General features: G+C 40.0%; 1 protein-coding gene across 2 annotated transcripts; it reads right to left on the bottom strand.

Annotated features, from left to right (window-relative positions):
• Nucleotides 1–404: 404 nt before the first annotated feature.
• prpf40a (PRP40 pre-mRNA processing factor 40 homolog A) lies at nt 405–19,352 on the bottom strand. 2 transcript variants are annotated; one of them, XM_072444373.1, is made up of 27 exons: nt 19,258–19,332; nt 18,572–18,652; nt 18,297–18,428; nt 17,524–17,604; nt 16,766–16,784; nt 16,654–16,673; nt 16,531–16,572; nt 16,346–16,456; nt 15,648–15,768; nt 15,379–15,403; nt 14,366–14,557; nt 14,126–14,231; nt 12,314–12,378; nt 11,471–11,635; nt 8,289–8,397; nt 7,314–7,464; nt 7,107–7,240; nt 5,546–5,660; nt 4,918–5,009; nt 3,734–3,850; nt 3,514–3,651; nt 2,886–2,981; nt 2,726–2,812; nt 1,963–2,053; nt 1,815–1,876; nt 908–1,057; nt 405–834 (listed from the first exon to the last, which is right to left on the bottom strand). In XM_072444373.1, exons 1-27 carry the CDS (start codon nt 19,258–19,260, stop codon nt 745–747), a joined length of 2,595 nt encoding a protein of 864 aa, XP_072300474.1. In that variant the 5' UTR covers nt 19,261–19,332; the 3' UTR covers nt 405–744. The 2 variants fall into 2 exon arrangements, with proteins under 2 accessions (XP_072300474.1, XP_072300475.1); XM_072444374.1 differs by lacking the exon at nt 18,572–18,652 and having other exon boundaries at nt 19,258–19,352.
• Between the last annotated feature and the right edge of the window lie 791 nt (nt 19,353–20,143).

Genomic DNA, 20,143 nt, shown 5'->3' with positions numbered 1-20,143 from the left:
TTTTTGAACAAGCAGTGTCATGTATGCATTATATATACACAATTAATATTTAGTCAAGTTGGAGTAAAATGCATTTGGGGGAAACACTACTTCAGTCTGAGTAACATATTTCTACAAGAACTGACAAATACTAGAAATCGGATACAACATTTGTCACTATTGGACTTACTTATACTCGGCTCACATTTTTAAAGTAAGGCCAAAGTATCTTTACTTTATAGTTACTCCAGTAAACGCATTACTAGCACTCTCCGACTCTAAATTAAATCACTCAGTTATGTTCAGAGGGATCACCATAAAACTTAAATAAAAAATGTGAGTATAAGTGCACTGCAAAACGTAAAAAGTAATGCAAAAACAAGCTTTCCATTCATTTTTTTTATTACAAGTTATGGTAATCTAAACAAACGTTACAAATAAAAGGCCATCGACGCCAGTGAAATGAGCGATATTTCTCAAGTGCCTTAAGAACACACTTCAGCTTCAGAAATGCAATCCACCATCATCGACGTCGCAGGATTATGCTTTTCATTGGATTTAGAATGTAACTGGAAAACCTGGACATCTTAAGTCAACTAAATTATGTGTTAAAATGAAAGCGGCCAAAGAAGTCAGTTGGTTCATGATATTTTAGTCAGAAATGAGCAGAAGATCCTCGCAGACAGTAAACGGGGGAAACAGTGATTTTTCTTTTTGCTTCGAAGTGAATGCATGTTAATAAAGCCTTACGAGGGTGTGACATCATCAAGGTGCGTCCAGTTGTTCCAGTAATGTCCTCCTCCGTTTCTCCAGCTCGCCTTCGCTCAGCTCGCTGCCCGATGTTTCCCAGTCGCCCTGTTCACAGTCAAATGTTTAGGCAAAAGAAATGACACGGGAAAGAATGCGTGAGTGTCTGAAGTGTTCTGACCTCTTCTTTGACGGCTTTCTTTTTGGGAGACTTCTGTTTGGAATCCGAGTGAGACTTGCTTCGAGATTTGTCGTTTTCTTTGTCTTTGTCGTCCTTTTCTCGCTTCACCTCGCGCTCCCTCCTCTTCTCGCCCTCAGACTCTGGAGAGCCCTGGGAACAAAACGCTCAAGTTCAAAACCAGACGTGTATTTGGAGCGGGAGCAGAAGAAATGTGAAGTGCTGTGTTCGAGTGGCAAAAACAGCAGCCCATATGCCAGCTTCAAAGTCCTCCCTCTCATCCTCATTTCATGGTGCGCTGTCATGTCTACTAAAGCCTAAGGGCTCGGGGATGAGAGGGAAGGGCATTCAGCAAATTGTTGGACCGGAACTGAAAGCACAAGGCTGCACATGAAGCCTGGCATATGTGCTTTTCCACTCAGCCAGCCTCATGTTGGTTAGTATAAAAATGGTATTCTAAAAAACAGAATAATATAGCGCTGTTGTAATATTGCATTTTCCAGGACTAGCCGAACCAAACTAAACTTAAACCTCGTCTGCGTTTACAAACCTGTCGGACTTCCAGGTCTTCAGTGTTTACCACGGGAACCAACTTCAACTTGGTTAATTTGGTTACAATTCTATACAAAGTGACTCCCTCAGCATTAAAAATACATTTGTCTTTAATAATGACTTTTATGCATGTCCGAGTCGTAGTGGACATTAAAGCTCCTCACTCCCACAACACTCGTTTAATGGATCTAAAATATGGAACAACCTGAGGCCATTTAAAAACACTCCACGTTACCATGTGGCAGTTAGCTTTTTAGAGCCTAATACGTTTTATGGTGTAAAGCCCCAGAGGGTTTCGTCAACAACGACATGAATAGAAAATGTGAAACGTAGATGAGATTTGCATATTGTTCCTTACAGACTTGTGGCGTCTCTTCTTGGCCTTCTTCTTGTGTTTCTTGGACTTCTTATAGCTCCTCTCTGTGGCGGCGCACGAGTCACAAACATGTTAATGGCAGTGCACTCGTGAGCTAAGAGCAGGTGCATTAGGGGTAAAAAGCACTCACCGGACTCGCCGCTGGACGAACGCTCAGACGGAGACTTGGACTGAGAGCGCTTTTTCTTCTTGTGGTACTCTTCCTCCTCTGACTCCGAGCCCTGCAGGACCGAGAGAAGGAGTGTGAGGAATAATACGCACTATGTATGCATTATATATATATCTTTATGTTGAATATTCCTCAGATTCATGATGTAGAAGTGTAAGAGGAAACCAGGATTAAAAGAGAAGTCACGTTTTCTTATGAAGTCAAACAAAAATCTAAATTTATCATGAGCTCAAATATTAAACTGTCATTCTCTATTTTGTTGCATTTTCTTCCAAGCAGTGGTTAACCTGTCGGAGATGAATGGTCAGTTAATAATTGCAGTTGTTGTTTGCCATAAATAATCAGTATATGAAGTATATCGTCTTGGTTAAGTTTGGATTTAGACAAAATTTGATTAATAAGTACTTTTTCCCCTCAACCTAAAGCCTTTATTTAAAAATGTATACAAATTTAGAATATAGGTGGGAAGTATTTCAAAATGTAGATAATATTGTGACTGTTGTTTTGAAGATATGCAACATTAGAATATAGAGTTTATCAGAAAATATCGCATTTGTCTGAAAATAAACCTCAACTAACAAGTTTAAAGACACGTTTAAACACATTTCTGTTGTTTTAACGTCTCAAAAAAAAAAAAACCTTAGATATTCATTAACATATTTCCAGTTTTGTTTCCGATTGAATAATTGTAACATTTTTGGAGGAGAGGCAGAGGAGCACAGACCGATCTGGAGCGGGAGCGTTTCCTGTGGTGCTTCTTGGACTTCTTGGAGTGCTTCTTGGCCTTAGAATGGTGATGCTGACACTCGTGCTGTGGGTGAGAGAGCGTGTCCTTAGACTCTGGACAGGTGGATGTACGGGAAGTGTTGCCATAGTAACAGTACCTCCAGGACGTGAATGAAGTCTTTGAATATCCGCTTCCTCTCGGACTCCAGGGTGATGTCCTCGAAGGCGGGCTCCTTCAGGAAGCGCTCTCTGACCTGAGCAGCAGGACAAACACTTACACTTTTCTATATTTTATTCACAATAGTTCAAAACAACATTTCCCTATAAAAGCGACTTACTGTATGCGAGTTAGTCAACCTTTATTTCAACTAACAAGTGAGTAATGGCCAAAGAAATGATTGTACAGCATCGCCAGGCCTAGTGTGTATCATTTCAACTATAGACGCTTTTAAAAAATAAACCTTTTAAAATGCTGTCATCATGAAAATAGTAGTATAAAACATTTTGATCATCTAGTATCATCTAAATGCTAATGGGTTTTTACAACAACAAAACAAAGGTCAGTTTGTTTCCTTTTAATTAAAAAGGATGGAGAAAAAAAATCTTGCCTCAAAATTGTTTTCAAGATTGACAAAATAAGAATAATTTAATAAGATTAAATAATTATAATTTGGGGAAAAGCATGCATCATATTTGTAGACAAAATGAACGTTTCTGTTCAGTATTTGTCCAGGAAGTACATATATTAAGCATTTGAGAGGGGGTGTTTAAGTAAAGAGTACAAACCCCTTCCCAGGCGGCCTCGGGCTCCAGAGCCGGACTGGACTGTTTCAGCATGTTCTTGAACGCAGCCTCTTTCCTCTTCATCTTCCTCGCCTCCTCCTTCTCCCTCTCTCTCTCCCGGGCCTCTGCCTTCTCTAACAACTGCGCACCAACACAGCCGGTTAATCACAGGCCAACACTACGTCATCATCATATTAATAATCATAATAAAGGTGAAGCGTACACTGTTGAAGGCCAGTTTGATGTTGCCCGCGTCCAGCGTGGTGGCTCTTTTGTCCGAGCTGATGACGGAGCCGAAGTCGTCGAAGCTGGTGTTGACTTCGACCAGGAAGTTTTTGTCCTGCAACAAATAGAAAGACACTCAAATTTAACACTATGAAGACACCAGTGGGTCATTTCAATACTTTACAACAGGAAATGTGTGTTACTAGGTTTAAATGGCATGTGCTTGTATTTATACTACTACAAATGAGGAAAAAACAGAAATACAGTTACACTTGAATCTGGGACGCCATTGGATGACGCACACATCACAGACCGAGGGTTAATTACAAAAATGAAACACACTAAAACATTTTGGAGAGCATTTCGCAGGTTTTAATGTTTTTCTAATTGAGACTTGGTTTAGTCGGTTAGCACCTGGACTCAATATTTATCAGAGTTTTATCGGTCGAGTGGCAGTTTGTGGGGAAAAAAGGACAAAAATACAGAAGTAGAGCCGAGTTCTAAAACACTTTTAAAATTCCATCAAAAAACTATTTATAAATTTAACAAAATGAATGTGTTATAATATTTACCAGAAGTACAATTATACATAAAAAAAAGTGTCACGATATTAGTCAAATAAATACTATCATGTGACCCATGTTATTGTGTCGTATTCTCAACATCATTATTATCATGAGTAAAATCAATATAGTAGGTTTACCAAACATTTGATATTAGGTAAATATACTAAACCTAAGAACAAACACAATGAGTCATAATTGTTACAGAAACATTAAAACCTTTGTGCTTTTACTGTGATGCCAACTAGAGCTGAAAGAAGTGAATTCATCTTCACTGATTGCCTTTTGGGATAATCGTTAACCAATTTAGTAAATGAATGATCGTTATCTGAACTATACACCAACTCCAAAACATGAAGCAAGACACAGCAAGAATTACACCCAAACGATGCAGGAAACATGCCAATTTAGTGTTTTTGATTGAAAAACAAACAAAACAATTCTGTCTGCAGGTATTCTCCTTTAAGAAGTCCTCACGCTGCATTAACTTTATCTGGGTGGAATAAATTTCATTCAAGGATCTGTTGTGAACATCTATAAATAAACTGAATAAAGGCTTGCATAATCGACTAGAAAGAAAACAACATTGTTGTATTCGGGCTGCAGCCCGAATACTGACCTTAAGTATATCTTTAATAATCCTCTTCTCATCGTGGTAGCGCGCCTTCAGATCCTCCACATAGAACTTGAACAGGTCCAGAGGGGTGGAGCCTGGAGAAAACAAACACATGAAAAATGAAATATGAACAACCACCACCACCACCACCACCACCACCACGAGTGCTCAGTGCCGTGTGTCAGACTGGAGAAACTGAAATATGAATCTGAAATGTGTTGTGAGCATGTTACAGCCTCGTGAGGAGCCACAGAGAGAGAGGAGCCACAAAGAGAGGAGCCACAAAGAGAGGAGCCACAAAGAGAGGAGCCACAGCGAGAGGAGGTCACAGAGAGGGGCCGGAGAGGAGCCAAAGCGAGAGGAGAGAGGGCGGGTGTCTGACCCAGCTGTGCCAGCATGTTGAGAGGAGCCAGAGCGAGAGAGGAGCCACAGAAAGTGAGCCAGAGCGAGAGAGGAGCCAGAGCGAGAGAGGAGCCAGAGCGAGAGAGGAGCCACAGAGAGAGAGGAGCCACAGAGAGAGAGGAGCCACAGAGAGAGAGGAGCCACAGAGAGAGGAGCCAGGGCGAGAGGAGCCAGAGGAGCCACAGAGCCAGAGGAGCCAGAGCCAGAGGAGAGAGGGCGGGTGTCTTACCCGGCTGGCCCAGCATGTTGGCGAAGCGGATGTCTGAGCTCAGGGTGGAGTACATTTCCATCCAGGCCGACATGGAGTGGAGCTGCCCGTGGTCGTGGAGCTCGTCCAGGAATTTCTGAGACGGAGGGAAAAACATTCAGAAAGACACAAAAGTACACATCACACATATGTTGATATTTTGTGGTCGTTTGGATTGGTTTGATTCTCATATTGGAGTGGGCCAATAAAAGCACAATAATAAAGACCTATAATAAGTGATTTAAACTTCTACTGTAATTATGAAGGGTTTTGTGCTTTAGCTGTCCAAGAGTAAACTATCTTCCTGGCAAGACAGTACACAATATGCTGTAAAATCATCTTTTGTGGTAGATTTTGTATTATCGTGATTATTGCCAAAGATAATCATAATTTCATCCCCCGATTGTGCAGAAATATGGAACGTTCATGATGTTCTCGTCTTGATCTTATTTTCACTTTAAACAACTATTTATAATTTGTTACAGCATACCTTATTCATAATTTAAATGTTCTATTAACAGCTATTTTTAAATCAATCAACCTTTATTTATAGAGCTCTTTAACACTATAAGTGAACAAAGTGCTTCACAACAAAAAACAAGGCAATACAAAACATAGAACTAAGTAAAAACAAACTGTACAAACTCATTAAAAGTCAGTCTGAATAAATAAGTTGTAAGCCTAGATCTAAAAAAAATGAAAGCCTGTGATGATGCACATGTCGGGGGGCAGTTTGTTCCAGAGTCTGGGACCAGCGACAGAGAAGGCTAGATCCCCCAGTGTTTGACTCTGGCTCTGGGGACGTCCAGCAGAAGCTGATCTGTCGACCTTAAAGCCCTGTTAGTGTTTGGAGGAGAGAGGCTCGGCCAGATAAAGAGGTGCCAGGCCAAAAAGTCACATTTTAAAATAAATTCTAAAAGAACTGGGGTGATGTGCTGACGTCTGGGTGTGTTGGTTAGAAAATGTTCTGAACGAGCTGAGGGCGGCTGAGGGCGACTGGGAGACACCCACATAAAGAGCATTGCAATAGTCTATTCTTGAGCTGATAAAGCATGAATAGTCCTTTCAAGGTCGGTGCGATTTAGAAAAGCTTTACCTTAGATAAAAGACATAATGGATAAAAACTTGCTCTAACCACATTGTCAATTTGTTGGTCGTCAAAAACCTCAAGATTAATTACGGCCGGTTTTATCATGGATGAAAAGCTATGAAAATCAGACCAAATAAAATGTACTCTCATTATTTGAATAATTATGAACATATTATTAATCATAATTATTTTTGCCATAATAATAATGACACAAAATTTAAATATAATTTCATTGTGTCATCAGAAATGACTGTAGAATAAAAATAAATAAAAATAAAAGCAACTGTAGATTCAAACTTGGTCTGAATTTAAAAGAGCAAAAACAAGCTGTATAAAGAATACAAAGATTAGGGTTAATTCAGTTAAACTCCCTTGTGGCTTTATTAAAGATGATGCAGAAGTACTTAAGGACAAACACGTAGTACTTGAGTAGAAAGATTCCATAGACTTTACCAGGAAACACTCTCTGTTCTTGCGCTGTCTCCTCCTCTCTCTGAGCAGAGCCTTCTGTTTCTCCTCCTCCTCCTCTTTCTCCAGAGCTCGGATGTGCTCCTCAAAACAAATCAGGGCGTCCTCCTTGTCCATGTCTGTGGGTCCAAATCAACACGGTTACACTGAAAACCAGAAGGAGCTCTAAGTCGCGTGATTTAAAAGCCTTACTCTGCAGCTCCTCGTCCTCTGCGAAGGTGGGGTTGTCCAGGAGGTACTGCTGGGCCTCAGACCACGTGGTGCGGTACGTGACGTTAGCCATGTTGTCCAGGATGTTCTTCAGAGCTTCCCAGTTCCTCTTACGCAGCTGCTTTGCTTGTTCCTGGTTCAGCGAGGAAATATATGAATGTTGGACTCGAGACAACATGTTTTTCTCTACAAAACTTCTACAAAATAATATCTAAAAAACACTTTTGGATGGAGTTTGTGCAGGGTTGGTTACCATGTGACATAAGACTGCGTGAGACAAGGTTCAGGGGGATTTTTGAGCAAACCTGTGTACTGAGTAATATGCATTAGACTAATGACATGTGGATAATTCTGAAAATGTGGAAAGACAGAAATAAGTCCTGATCGGGACTTGCACCTATGAACTAAACCATAAAGATAAGATCAGATCGCTCCATATTGTTAGCTGGGCGACATAAACATAATAATGAAAGGAAAATATAATGTCAAACTTGCTTTAAAAAGAGCTAAACTGAGAAAAAACATGTTCGGATTTTTTAACTAGGGTGAATAGTAACTGATTACAGATATATTCATGTAGTAATTGAGCTGATTTTTGAGCAAGTTTGAGTTTTTGTCAAGACGAGTATCAAAAGAGTATGAAAAAATATAGTATTTTATTTAGATTACAAGGATTTAAGTGAGACAACAGCAGAAAAGAAGTGTGAGAAGAATGAGTGAGCTGAAGATTTGGGAGTGAATACAAAGTTTAATTTGTATTACTACATTATAAATACACTGTTTTCTCCTACTTTTTCAGAGTATAAATAGTATTTTTTGCATAAACCTGTGAGTGCAGTTTCAGATATATGGTCTGGTCATAGAGATACTGAGAAGCTAGTCCCTTTAGTCGACTAATCAAAGCGCAGAGCATGTCAGAATGTCTTTAAACGAGTGAAGCTTGAGGAACCTCCTTACCTTTTCCTTTTTGGCGAGATAAAAGAGCACGTCCTCATAGATCTCCAGTCGGTCTCTCTCTGGCACGCAGCTCCACACTTCCTGCTCTGCAAACATCTGCTCTGCTTTCCTGAGGCACAAAACACAACGGCTTGTAACATTCTGTTTACCGAGCGGGCCACCAGGGGGCACTGTTCCACAGGCCAGTTGTGTGCTGGAGTTGACTAAAATGGGTGAGAGATCTGCTTTGGACTGAATTCATTTGACAGACTAGACGTTCAGTGGAGGTTAGGAGCCGGGTCCAACGGAGGGAAACGTGTGATTAAAAAGTAAAAAGTCTCTCTGTCGTCTGTGACTCTGCTGTGCCCTGTCCCAGTGTAGAGGCTCAGAGAGGACACCAGCGCAGGGACAGTCAAACCGGAGACGAGGTTAATCTGTCCTTCATCCATCACAAGAAGAGAGACTCTGAGCACATCAATATTTTATTTTGGCCAACAGCAAATAATTTAATGGAACCGATAAGTAAGGTTGAAAAAATAAAAAATATACTGTGTATGTGTATGTATATATTGTGAGAAGACATGAATCATATCATGTTTTTGTGACACGTGGATCATTATTTTATCTTTTGAACATTTTAAATTACAATATTGAGCCAAAATCTAATGGGAAAACGTCTTCGCCTTGAATGCAGGAGAATAAAGAATAATAAAAAAGGCATTACTCTCTCGAATACAACTTCGAGCGAGTCTTTAAAGTCAATTTGGCATAATAAGTCTCTTTCAAGATAATATTGACATGGTTAAGGAGACTGAGGTTTTCTCAAGGACTACATCAATCAGGTTGTTTGTTTTGTTTTTCACAGCGGCTTCAAAACTTGGATCGATAATTAAGCCTTTCCCTTTGTAGAAGTTTGAAATGTAACACAAGTTTTCAAAGGATGTAACAATATTGGCAGAAGGAAAACTAAATGAGGAACATGACCCTTTGCTTTAAGTGCCCATGACAGGTCAGACGACTCATTGAACTAAAATGCAGTTAAAAAGGTTGAATAGAGGATTTTTCCGACCAATCAGAGTCTCATTTCCTTGTGGCGTTGACAGCGGAGTAGTTTTCCCACATGTCAATCGTTCCCTGTGTGCTAGTGCACACCTGCAGCCTCGTTTTCAGGATATGAGCACGTTTCCCTGGCTTGCGCATGTGTGGTTGATATGCCGGTGTGTGTTTAGCGAGTTGCTTTAGTGTAGCTCCACGCTTCAGACCGTGAAGTACAAAAATGGCTGAGGGGCGACAGAGACGACTGTTTGAGCTCAGAAAAGACGAAAATCTGCGGAGACGAGAAGTGTTGCGCTAATAAAAAAACGCAAGTGTAGCATCGGAGCTGTAGCGTGCTCATGAACGAGGTTTGATGGCAGGCGGCCTCTCGGAAAGAACAGGAGGGTGGGGGTGAAAAATCCTCTATTCAACCTTTAAGATAAATAAATGGATAGATGGATATTTTCCAAAAAAAATAAAGCTGATTTTTGAATTTATAATTTCACTTTCTGCTTGTAATTGATGACATCACCAGTGTTGTACCTGAACGCGTTCATTGAACGATCGTTCATGAACGCGTTCATAATTTTGGTGAACGTGAACTGAACGAACGGTATTACTGCTGAAGAACGAAACTGTGAACGCATTCATTCTGGTGTCTGAACAGCAAAAATCGTTCTTTTTATTTTCGTTCAATAAAGTGTCAGATTTCTAGATTTCTAGAGACTTCCAGGCGAAAAACACACCGTTATGTTGCCCAAAAAGAGACTGTGTCTGGCAAGTGTGAGAGCTCCAGAGTTGTAGAGGCGATAGATCGCGCAGACAGAGATTTCGTGTGTTGCACCACACTGCGCATGCGCATCTAAACAAAAAGCAGCATGGACACGACCGCAACGTATAGTCAACAGAGCAGCAGGAGTCACCCTTCTACGACCATTTACGTGAGTTTTATGATAAGGTCGGTGAGGATGGGCACAATCTAACATTTCTGTGCAAACTTTGCCCAGCAAGTTTTCCCTCATGTTTTTGAGAATATACTGTGGGGCTGAAAGCTGCAACTGCTGCTAGTGTGGTGCTGAATGGACAGCAACACATGGGGAAGTCTGTCCCTTCAATGTGAACGTAAATCCTGGATAAGGATTCAAAATTGGATATGAAGATGAAATCTGACACATATTTTCAGCAATAAACTAATAAAATAATTGCTGCCTGTGGTTGTATTTGGGCTGTGGAAATAATTTAGAACAATTATTGCATATTATTGCAAAAAATAACTGAACTAGCATTTTTGGAGCTGTGAACTTAGTTCAAAATTTTGAATTATGAACTATGAACTGAACTTGTTCATTTTAAAATGTATGAACTATGAACTGATCTAGTTCATGTAGAAAGTGAACTTTCCCAACACTGGACATCGCACTAGGAAATTACCCACCAAACACTCATCCAATGTCACTTTTTTATTTGACAAATAAAATATAGATGAAAGCGACTTTATTTTGTTGAATCAAATCTTTTTTAATATGTGAAAACCCATCTCTTCAAGACCACCTTTCAATAACTTTATCTTTATTATTTGTTATTCGTCGCCTTTGCATAAAGCTTCTTTGGGCATCTTGAAAAGCGCTTTGAGCAGTATTGTTGTTATTATCATCCATTTTCTGGAGACTGACCCTAAGCTAAATCACAGTTAATATTTGCCTAACATTTACCAAAACCCTGGTCTTAACCTTTTTAACCTGAACTCTAAAGGGTTTACATCATTGGGGATCAGATTTTTGTCCCCATAAAGGTTCAGATCTTCATGAATTGTGTGCAAAACAGATTTTAGTCCCCACAATGTGACAAATAAATACCACAATAACACGCGACCACCGACACCACATGCTTTTATCTCCTCTTCTGCATTCCATTTGCTCAACGCCGCATCCATTTCTGTCTGTGCATATCAACTAACTCACGACACAAAGAACGCAACATCCACCTAGATGAATAATGCACTGGAATCACACAACGCGCTTCTACTTAAAACTCCATCAACGCGGTTACATCATGAACTCTACAGCGTGACCTGGTTAATGCGTGACCTTACATTGATCACCGCCCGCGCGACCCCCGCCGATGGTCCGGGGAAGTGCGGGTCGATACAGGAAGAGAGTGGCGCTCACTTGTATCTGGTGTTGGAGGTCATCTTATCGTGGTTCTCCAGGTATCTCTGGAAGGTCTCTTTGGATTCCTTGTACTTGATCCTGGCTTCTTCCTTCTCCTCCTTCTCCGTCTGGACTTTGTAGGCGTTAAAGGCCTGCTTCTTCTCGCTCAGCTTGGGCAAGGCGCTGGTTTAAAGCAGTAAAAGAGAATGTGAAAAGTGAGGGACTTTATAGACATTTAGTAATCCAAAATTGGAGCTGTACGAGTTTGAAGTGCTTTGTTGTGCCGTTTATTTATTAGATCTTGTTTTATTTATTTTTACAATCTAGGTCCGTTAAAAAAATGAAACCTTCAATATCATGGTTTATGCTGAAATATACCATGGTTTAATTGTTATTGGGATGAATCATGTTATGACAGAACGCACTGATTTAAACGTTCAAAAATCAATCAAATAATGAACTTTTATTCAAACAATGAAAAACGATATTAAACCTAAATTGGCCTTAGGTGCGATACTTTGCTATAGAAAATATCACGCTAAACAATACCCTTTTCCAAATTGTTAAAAACAAGTTGCCATGAACAAATATCAGAATTAAACACTTTAATACTTAGTTAGCATCTATAATCTGTCATAGAAGTTACATATTTGACAGTGTTAGTTAAATTTTATATACTACATACAAAATAACAAAAAATGTACACAGGAGAAATGTTTAGCCCCCAAAATTTGCTCCAACTTTTATTTATTGAACTACGGGGCGCAACCTAAATAGCTGGACTAACACATGGTAAATAATGTGAACTGTTCCATTTTGAATAAAGTAAACATGAAATAAAAATATCAAATGAACACTCACCTGTAGCGCGGGTCGTTGATGATGAGTTTCATGGCCTGTTCCCAAGAGGAGTTTGAGGATACTCCCTGTAATCACAGAAGACAATGTTAAAGTGTCAAAGTCTTTTATCTTGCCCATTAATAAGGCCATCTGCTCCAAACTAGAATTAGGCTACCCCAAATAAATTATCTGTTTGCTGTAACCCGACCCAACATTTTTTAAGTGGGTCGGACGGTAGGCAAATTCTTATTTTTTTTACTTTGAAGGCAAAAAAAATATATATCTGAATTTTGCCATTTTTTGACTCTGAGTGACCGCCAGGGGTCAGGCTTCAACAGTCAATGACGGAAAATGTTTCGATCAACCCGATCGGGAGACTAAATCTCAATATTGCAATCGACCTTTTGTACGCCTTTATTTTGGTAGCGAAGGCGAGCGGGGGAACATGCGGGGGACACGGGTGCCTCCATGTTCATTGTGATGACGCTGCTGGGCGTGTTTCAATCCCAGAATGCACTGCGTAAGTCAAATTTAAAATCAAGTCACACCGTGATAGAGAGTGACATGTACTATGGTCACTTCAGTGGCGCCGACAGAGGCAAACTAACTTGGCAAAGGCAATATATTTTCCGTGTTGCACATTCTGTTCTGTTACAGAAGCATGTGGTGGACCAAAAATGAAAACGCACATGCGTTGCGCAATGCGTTATTGGCCCTTTTGGGATGAAATATAGATTTACCGGCATGATAAAAATATTCGACACGACAGTTTACGAAAGACCGGTCGGTGAGTCGACGAAATAATTGAAAAGTAAAAGATTGACGTTTTTTCAACAAAATGCTGATACATTTTTTTCAGTCGGCTAGTTTCATACCGGGTCGGTCGGGTTACGGCAAACAGACATATTTTGCTCAGCCTCAGTAATTCATATGTAGTTCTGATGTTGGCACCAGCTTTACTTTACTGAGGCTTTTCCGAATTACAACTGGTCTTTCATGTGTAAATAAACAAACTAAAATGACTTCAAGAAATATCAACTTTAAAATTTTCTCAGAAAATATTTTCTTTTGAAACCAATTTTTCTTTTCCTATTAGGAGTAGCAATTTAACCAAAATCCTGCAGAAGGAACACACTAGAGTTATAGCTGTTGCATCTATTGCACAAGGACATTTCTCCATCTGCTCAAGGACTTAAAACAAATGTAGTCTTTGAACCATCTAATACGATTTCCCCCAGATGTGTACTACCACTAAGAGTTGTCAATGTAAAGCTGCAGTTCAGTTGAGGACGAGACACGTCTTTTGCCTGGAGTGTTCAGATGCCTCGCCGTCGTTCCCTGGTCCTGTCACTGTCACACTTCAACCTCACTCAGCCGTGCCACTCTCTGACTGTCTTAATCCTGGACCTTTGATCCAACGGAGCTAATCACTGAAGACGCTGCCGTTTGGGAGCGCAGTAAATGGCCAACAATCTCAGGAGAACGGCTTTGAGCGCAAAATTAAAAAGAGCCTAAATATGGCAGAATCCTGGAGGTGGGCGGGGCTACTCTGAATCGGCTCGGAAATACAGTGCCTCCACGGCAACGGGAGGTGAGTTTACCGGTATTTGGGAGAGATGTGGCCAAGTGGGAATGCACTTTAAAACACTTTTGTTACCTTTAAAGAGTTTAATTTGAGACGCAAAAAAAGAAATGTACCCAACTCTAGTATTAAATGATTTTTTCAAAGGACACTTTTTTTTTTCGGTCTGTTGAAAGTATACTTTTGTGAACAGGATTGTATGGTTTAGTTTACATTGGGTGAGTCTAGTTGGTTGGGGAGCTCAGACTCACCTTCTCCTTGAGCAGTTCTTTGAAGGCCAGTTTGGCCTCTTCCTTCGTATTCCATTTGTAAGTCTTCTTCTGAAGCTCTGGACGTTCCTCCTTTGGAGCTTGAGCACTAATCAAAACACAAATCTGGTTATAATTGTTTCCCAAACTTAACAAAACATTTTTCTACCCTTCACTCTAGAATGGACCAGTCTCAGTCTATGATGGAGCAGACGTGTTGCTCACGCCCGTGTGAGCGCTCACCTGGCAGCGGCCTCAGCAGCGGCTGCGCCCTCGGCCACAAGTGCTTCTGTGTGCATAAGTGTGACGCTGTGGGACTGCAGCTCCTCTGAGACCTGCACCAAGCTCTCCACCTCGGCCACAGTCGCCATGGCTGCGACAGGCATAGGCTGCACTGGTGGAGCCACACCGATGACAGGAGCTGCCTCTACAGTCCTGAAATTGGAACGTGGTCATTTACACAACAGGAAACTACTCGACAGTGGAAATAACAATTCACTTTTACAGCAGAAAAATGGTTGAACAATGTGGCAGCAAAAGAAAGATTGTAACACAATGACTATAACTAATACAGCAATAGACATAAGTGTGATTTGAAGGGCTGCAACTACTTATTATTAAGTAGAAATGAAAACCCAGACGAGTACATTGACAGCAAAAGGCAAATATTTAGACGTGATCTACACTTTCCATAAGCATCGTCTCCACCATCTTGGGCGCACACACACACACACACACACACAAGAATTACAATTAAAGTGTATTATTGATGAAATTCTGACATTTTCATTTAACAATGCCACTAGCTATGTTCACCTGCACACCAAAATCAGATGAAATGAATTCTGAACTTTTCAAATTATTTAAATGACATGCAAACAAACAAAAAATTGATGGGAATAATTAGAGGGAACATGATCAAAAATACTTCAGATGTGTTTGCTGTTTACTTATCAGTTTAAAAATCTTATAACTAGAGAAATACAAGTAGAGTAACCACAACCAGTCTTTGTTCTAAAAAAATAATAATACGACAAATAGTTTTTTGACAGTCAAGTTGTCACTATTAGTTGTCAATCGCATCAGCCCTAATTTGAAGAATTAAAACATTAAATCAAAATGGGAGAAATAATCTGGATGGAACAGAACTAAACTTCACTTGCTGAGATTCTAACTTTAAAATCCATTTCGTGCCCCCTTTTTGTGTCTCAAAGTTCAGACATAATGCATAATGGAGACGAACAGGAAACCCTTACCCGTTCTCCTCGGCTTTGATCATGGCTGGAATAAACAAAAGAGAGAGAAGGCTGTCAGGATATGCTTGTTTTCATTCTTTTCAAAGCTTAATACAGATAAGAGAACAGCAGAGATAAATATAACAAAGAAGGCTACGTGTGCACGAGTGATGCCCGCAGCCCCTAAAGCAGCAACAATCTGCCTTTCATGATGCCGTTAGTGGCTCTTCCAGTCAGGAGCACCAATACATTAGAAAACCTCAAGGGAACTTCAGCCCACATCACTCTACCTTCCAGATCCTCCAGCTCCTTGGGCTTGGTCCATCTGGACTCCTTGGTTTGAGAGTTGTAGTAGTAAGGCTTCCCAGTGTCAGACTTGTACTCCTTCCACGGACATTTGGAGAGCATTTGCTGCAAAGGCATATGAAGAAGCGTTCATGATTGCTTCAAAAGATCAATTATATGAAATTATATATGCCGAAATTAATTTAGAATGCACCGCCTAAGATTGACTCAACATACTTAAACTGCCCCATTTTAGTCCTGTGTCATTCCAATTGAAAGTCTCGACAATTGAGAAACTGAAATAATATTTTTGTGGTCAGTGGACATTTAATATGTAGCCTCTTTAACAAATTGTAAATGGAGATTCTGGTTTTATGTTTTTTAGTGTTATCACAGCAAAAAATAAACATTTGAAGAGTCTCATTTTACCAATAGTATCTCTAAAAATCAGACTTGAAATCAATGCGTTTGAAAAGCAATACTCATTTATGCCATTTTCTGATATTTTCTTTCTTTGATTTTCAAAATGTATTACATTCAAGACTTTGGCATTCAAAATAAAATAATCTTTCTTTAGCCCCATTCACTCTGATTAATAGATCTATTTCAATATACCGGTATAGAAGTTTCAAATTGATAGCTCTAAATCCATAAAATACATCTAAGCAGCCGGCTACAGAAAGGCATTATTAAAGATTTGAACCTCGGCAGGAGACTTGAGCTCATCTGGCTTCTCCCATATGGACTGCTTGGTCTCGGTGTTGTAATAATATGTCTTTCCATCCAGTGACTTGTGTTCAGTCCACACAGACTTCTACAAGGGACAAAAAGATCAACCATTTCAATGCCATCTTCAACAATACACTCTTCAATTTGATAGACACAGACCTTTTTTGAAGTTTCTTCATGTGGAGAACCGTTTGTGGCACTCTGCAAGACAGATGTGTTTGTAAGACACATAATTCTTATTTCTCTAGGCAGTGACATTTGCAATTAAATTGTAAAACTTACAGCTGTTCCAGGTACAGCAGCTATAAGGAAACCAAACGGCTCTTATCGTTACTTATTCATAAAACATAAATGCATATTCATTCTGATCAAAACTAATTATGACCGCTCTTACCTGCATTTTCAACTCCAGGCTGTACAAAAAAACAAAGAAAGTTTCATATTGTTATTTATGGTTTACTCCACACCAGAACAAGTGATTTGGTGAACACTTACTTATCAGTGCCACAGAGATTGATAGACTCTTACCTAATTGGTAAACAACACCATGTGTGCAAAATGCTAAAATATGATTCCTGTCTGGAGGGCTCCTTCTTAAATATTACATCTGCTCATTTGGGAAATGTAAAATAGGATTGGGCTTGTGTGCCATTAAATATGTAATGATAAAATAGCATGAAAAGATCACCAAGACAACCATATCAGGATGAAACTTTGGTACATGATTCATGAACAGCAGGTGAGAGCGAGGGCTGTTTTTGATGTCATCTTCCATTTTATGGCCGACATTTCTGTTGATTTTGTTTTATAATAGAGCATTTCGCCTACACTTTACCAAAAGAGCTAGGAAGAAAAACTGAGCAGTCTGCACTGAAAAGGATCATGTCTACATAGTTCCCTCTGGTTTTCAACAATATTTTAGCAAAGGAGCTTGTAGCTTGATATAATGTGACAGTCCACATTTATTCATTTTTATTTTATTATTTTGAGACTCTCACAAATGTTCATACAATATAGCAGTTGTAATCTAATGAATTCAAATATCTAACATGAAAGTCAGCTCTTTATGTGTTGCTGGGTGTTTCGCAGCTTGGAGAGTATTTTGGGATGTGTGAGCAGGCAAAGACACTCAGATTTTGTGTGGAGACTCACCGGTCCCGCTGGTTGCACCGTCGCAGCTGGCATATGCGGTAACATCATTCCTGGCAACATAGGTGGCATCATACCTGCCATCTAAGAAAAGAAGCGTCATGAAATATTCATCTGGCCTTTCCATAACTCAAAAGTGGAAGCAGAGGCACTTGGGCACAGCGTGGGGACGCTGTTTGATGGTGTGTGGAGATGCTCTGGCCCGAGGAGAACGGAAGGTTGAAACTTCTTTATCTGTGTGATGCTATTGGGATCAGCAAGTTTGTGTCACTTTTTCAGATAGCGACACTGGCACTTCAATTGCACCTTGGTCTCATAACTTAAGTCGCACTTAAAAAGCATAGAATAATGTGCGAAAACAACTCATTTAGAGCAATTAAGCTGGTTAGTCAAATCTTTACTAACTACAATTACATTAGACATTATATTGGAAGCATGTGATAAAATATGACGAACAATACCCCACCTATAACACAACAGAGCTTGAGATCAACATTTTATTCTTGTCCAGCTGTGGCAAACGTGGAACGACCAATGGACTGCAAGGCCACGACTGGTAAAAACATTTATCAAACTATTCACCTTATTCCACCCCACCCACTTTTGCTTCTTGTTGCTACAGATTGGCACTTCTGTTGTAATGGCACTTCCGGTTGAGCAGGAACTCGTTCACCCATTGTAAGTGATCAACAGACAGATCGCAAACATGTTTTGAAACAGAATGATCCAGAACGATTTTATTTTTATAGTCTAAATAGGCTCATGAGAGTTCTCACCTGTCCCATGGGAGGAGCCATGATTCCAGGAGGGATGATTCCTGGAGGCATGGGGGCCATACTGGGAGGCCGCTGTCCCATCTGAGGAATGCCCATTGGAGGGTAGTGAGGCGGGATTCCTGGTGGTCCCATCTACACAAATCAGAAAATTTAAGGATTAGAACAAGTACCAGGAGGTCTCCAGTGTATGCTGCAGAGGAAGAAGACGTGCACAAGGCTAACAAAGTCTGTGATAGTTTTTTAGACTTTGCTTATGTATTTATAGACAGACTTACAAAGGGAGGAGGCATCCCCGAGGGCGGTACACCTGCGTAAGGTGGCGCTTGGCTCGGGCCATTATTAGCCTCTGATGAAGACTGCCATGAATAAGAGACAGCCACAATGTTAATCAAGCACTTCATGTGGCATACTAAACGGTCATCCTTTATTTACCCTGCTGTTACAGGCTGGTAGCCCTGCACCGGGCTTTGTGAGCATGTTTCTTTTCACTAACGATAATATGGAAAGGGTTCGCAGAAGTTTAATGTAAACCCATACTAAAGCTTCTTCGCAAACTAAAGAAACATCTAACGCAAGCTTTTAAATTTGAATAGCTTTTTTGTTTCCTTTTTCAACTTAACTTAACTATTCCTGTACATGTAACGTTAGTATCATGGATCAGGATTATCAACCACCTCGTTTGACATACACAAACTTAATCAGTATATTATATTGTATACAAACTGGGTTTTGCAGTGAGTAAAATAGTTTTTCATTGCTCCCTGCCTTGTGTGTGGCGCTAGCTTGGCGCTAAAGAAGATATGCTAACAGCTAATATTAGTTTCCCTATATCAGATCTACTCACACAAAAAACATACATCACATTTCTGACAACTGAATACAATCCGTGTGTTTACTGTAGGCTATAGTTATTTATTCTTCTCTAGAATCAAACTATTCTTTTGAATGGCTCGGCACTCACCATGTTGACGATCAGCCCTGTGAAAACCGGAGCACGTCCCAACAAGGAGCGCCCTGATTGGCTCAACGTCAGCGACTGCGGCGGGTCAAAGGTAACGCTCATTAGCAACGCTATTTTATAAAGACCTTTCTCAGACAATTCAAGTCACCCAATTGGATGCCAACCGCCATAAAACAACAACAACAACAACAACTACGAAAAGTCTGAGGAATAAAGTCTGGCGGTAATGCAACAATTGGATGCCAACCGCCATAAAACAACAACAACAACAATTCAAGTCACCATGATCATCCAAGAAGAAAAAATATATTTAAAAATAATATTATTTCACATTTTGCGTATAAAAAAGTAACTTTTTTTTAAAAATAAATTATTATTATATTATTATTTGTACGTTTCTTTCTTTTAAAAACAAAACACCCAAAACAAATGACACAGAACATAAAGCAAGTAAACAAAATCCTATACATTCAATAAATCAATTTAGTCCCATTTAGTCCAGAGTCTGTCAAGCAGGTTCAATTGGTAAGAATTTGTAACTCAATCTATCCAATTAAAAATGCCCAACAATAATGGTTAATGGTTACAGTTTATATAGCACTTTACCACCATCTAGGACGTCAAGGCGTTTTACATCAAGGAACCACTTCACCCATTCACACACCAGTGTACGCAGGTGGGTTAAGTGTAGAGGTGGGTTAAGTGTCTACCCCATGGACGCAACGGCAGTATTCATCTGAGGGAGCTGGAATCACACCGCCAACCTGTGGGTCAGGAGATCTGACCGCTCAGCCAAGGATGTTTTTATGCCGAGAGAGGGAGATGACGAGCAATCTATCAACTCCGACATCAATACCTATGATGATTTAATGTCATATTCTGTTAT

This window comes from Eucyclogobius newberryi, unplaced genomic scaffold (genome assembly GCF_026437365.1).
Source record: "Eucyclogobius newberryi isolate DKJ021-1_F unplaced genomic scaffold, fEucNew1.0.hap1 SCAF_14, whole genome shotgun sequence".
Lineage (NCBI taxonomy): Eukaryota > Metazoa > Chordata > Actinopteri > Gobiiformes > Gobiidae > Eucyclogobius > Eucyclogobius newberryi.
Note: the sequence above shows the minus strand (reverse complement) of the source record. Positions and strands in the feature narration are given on the sequence as shown.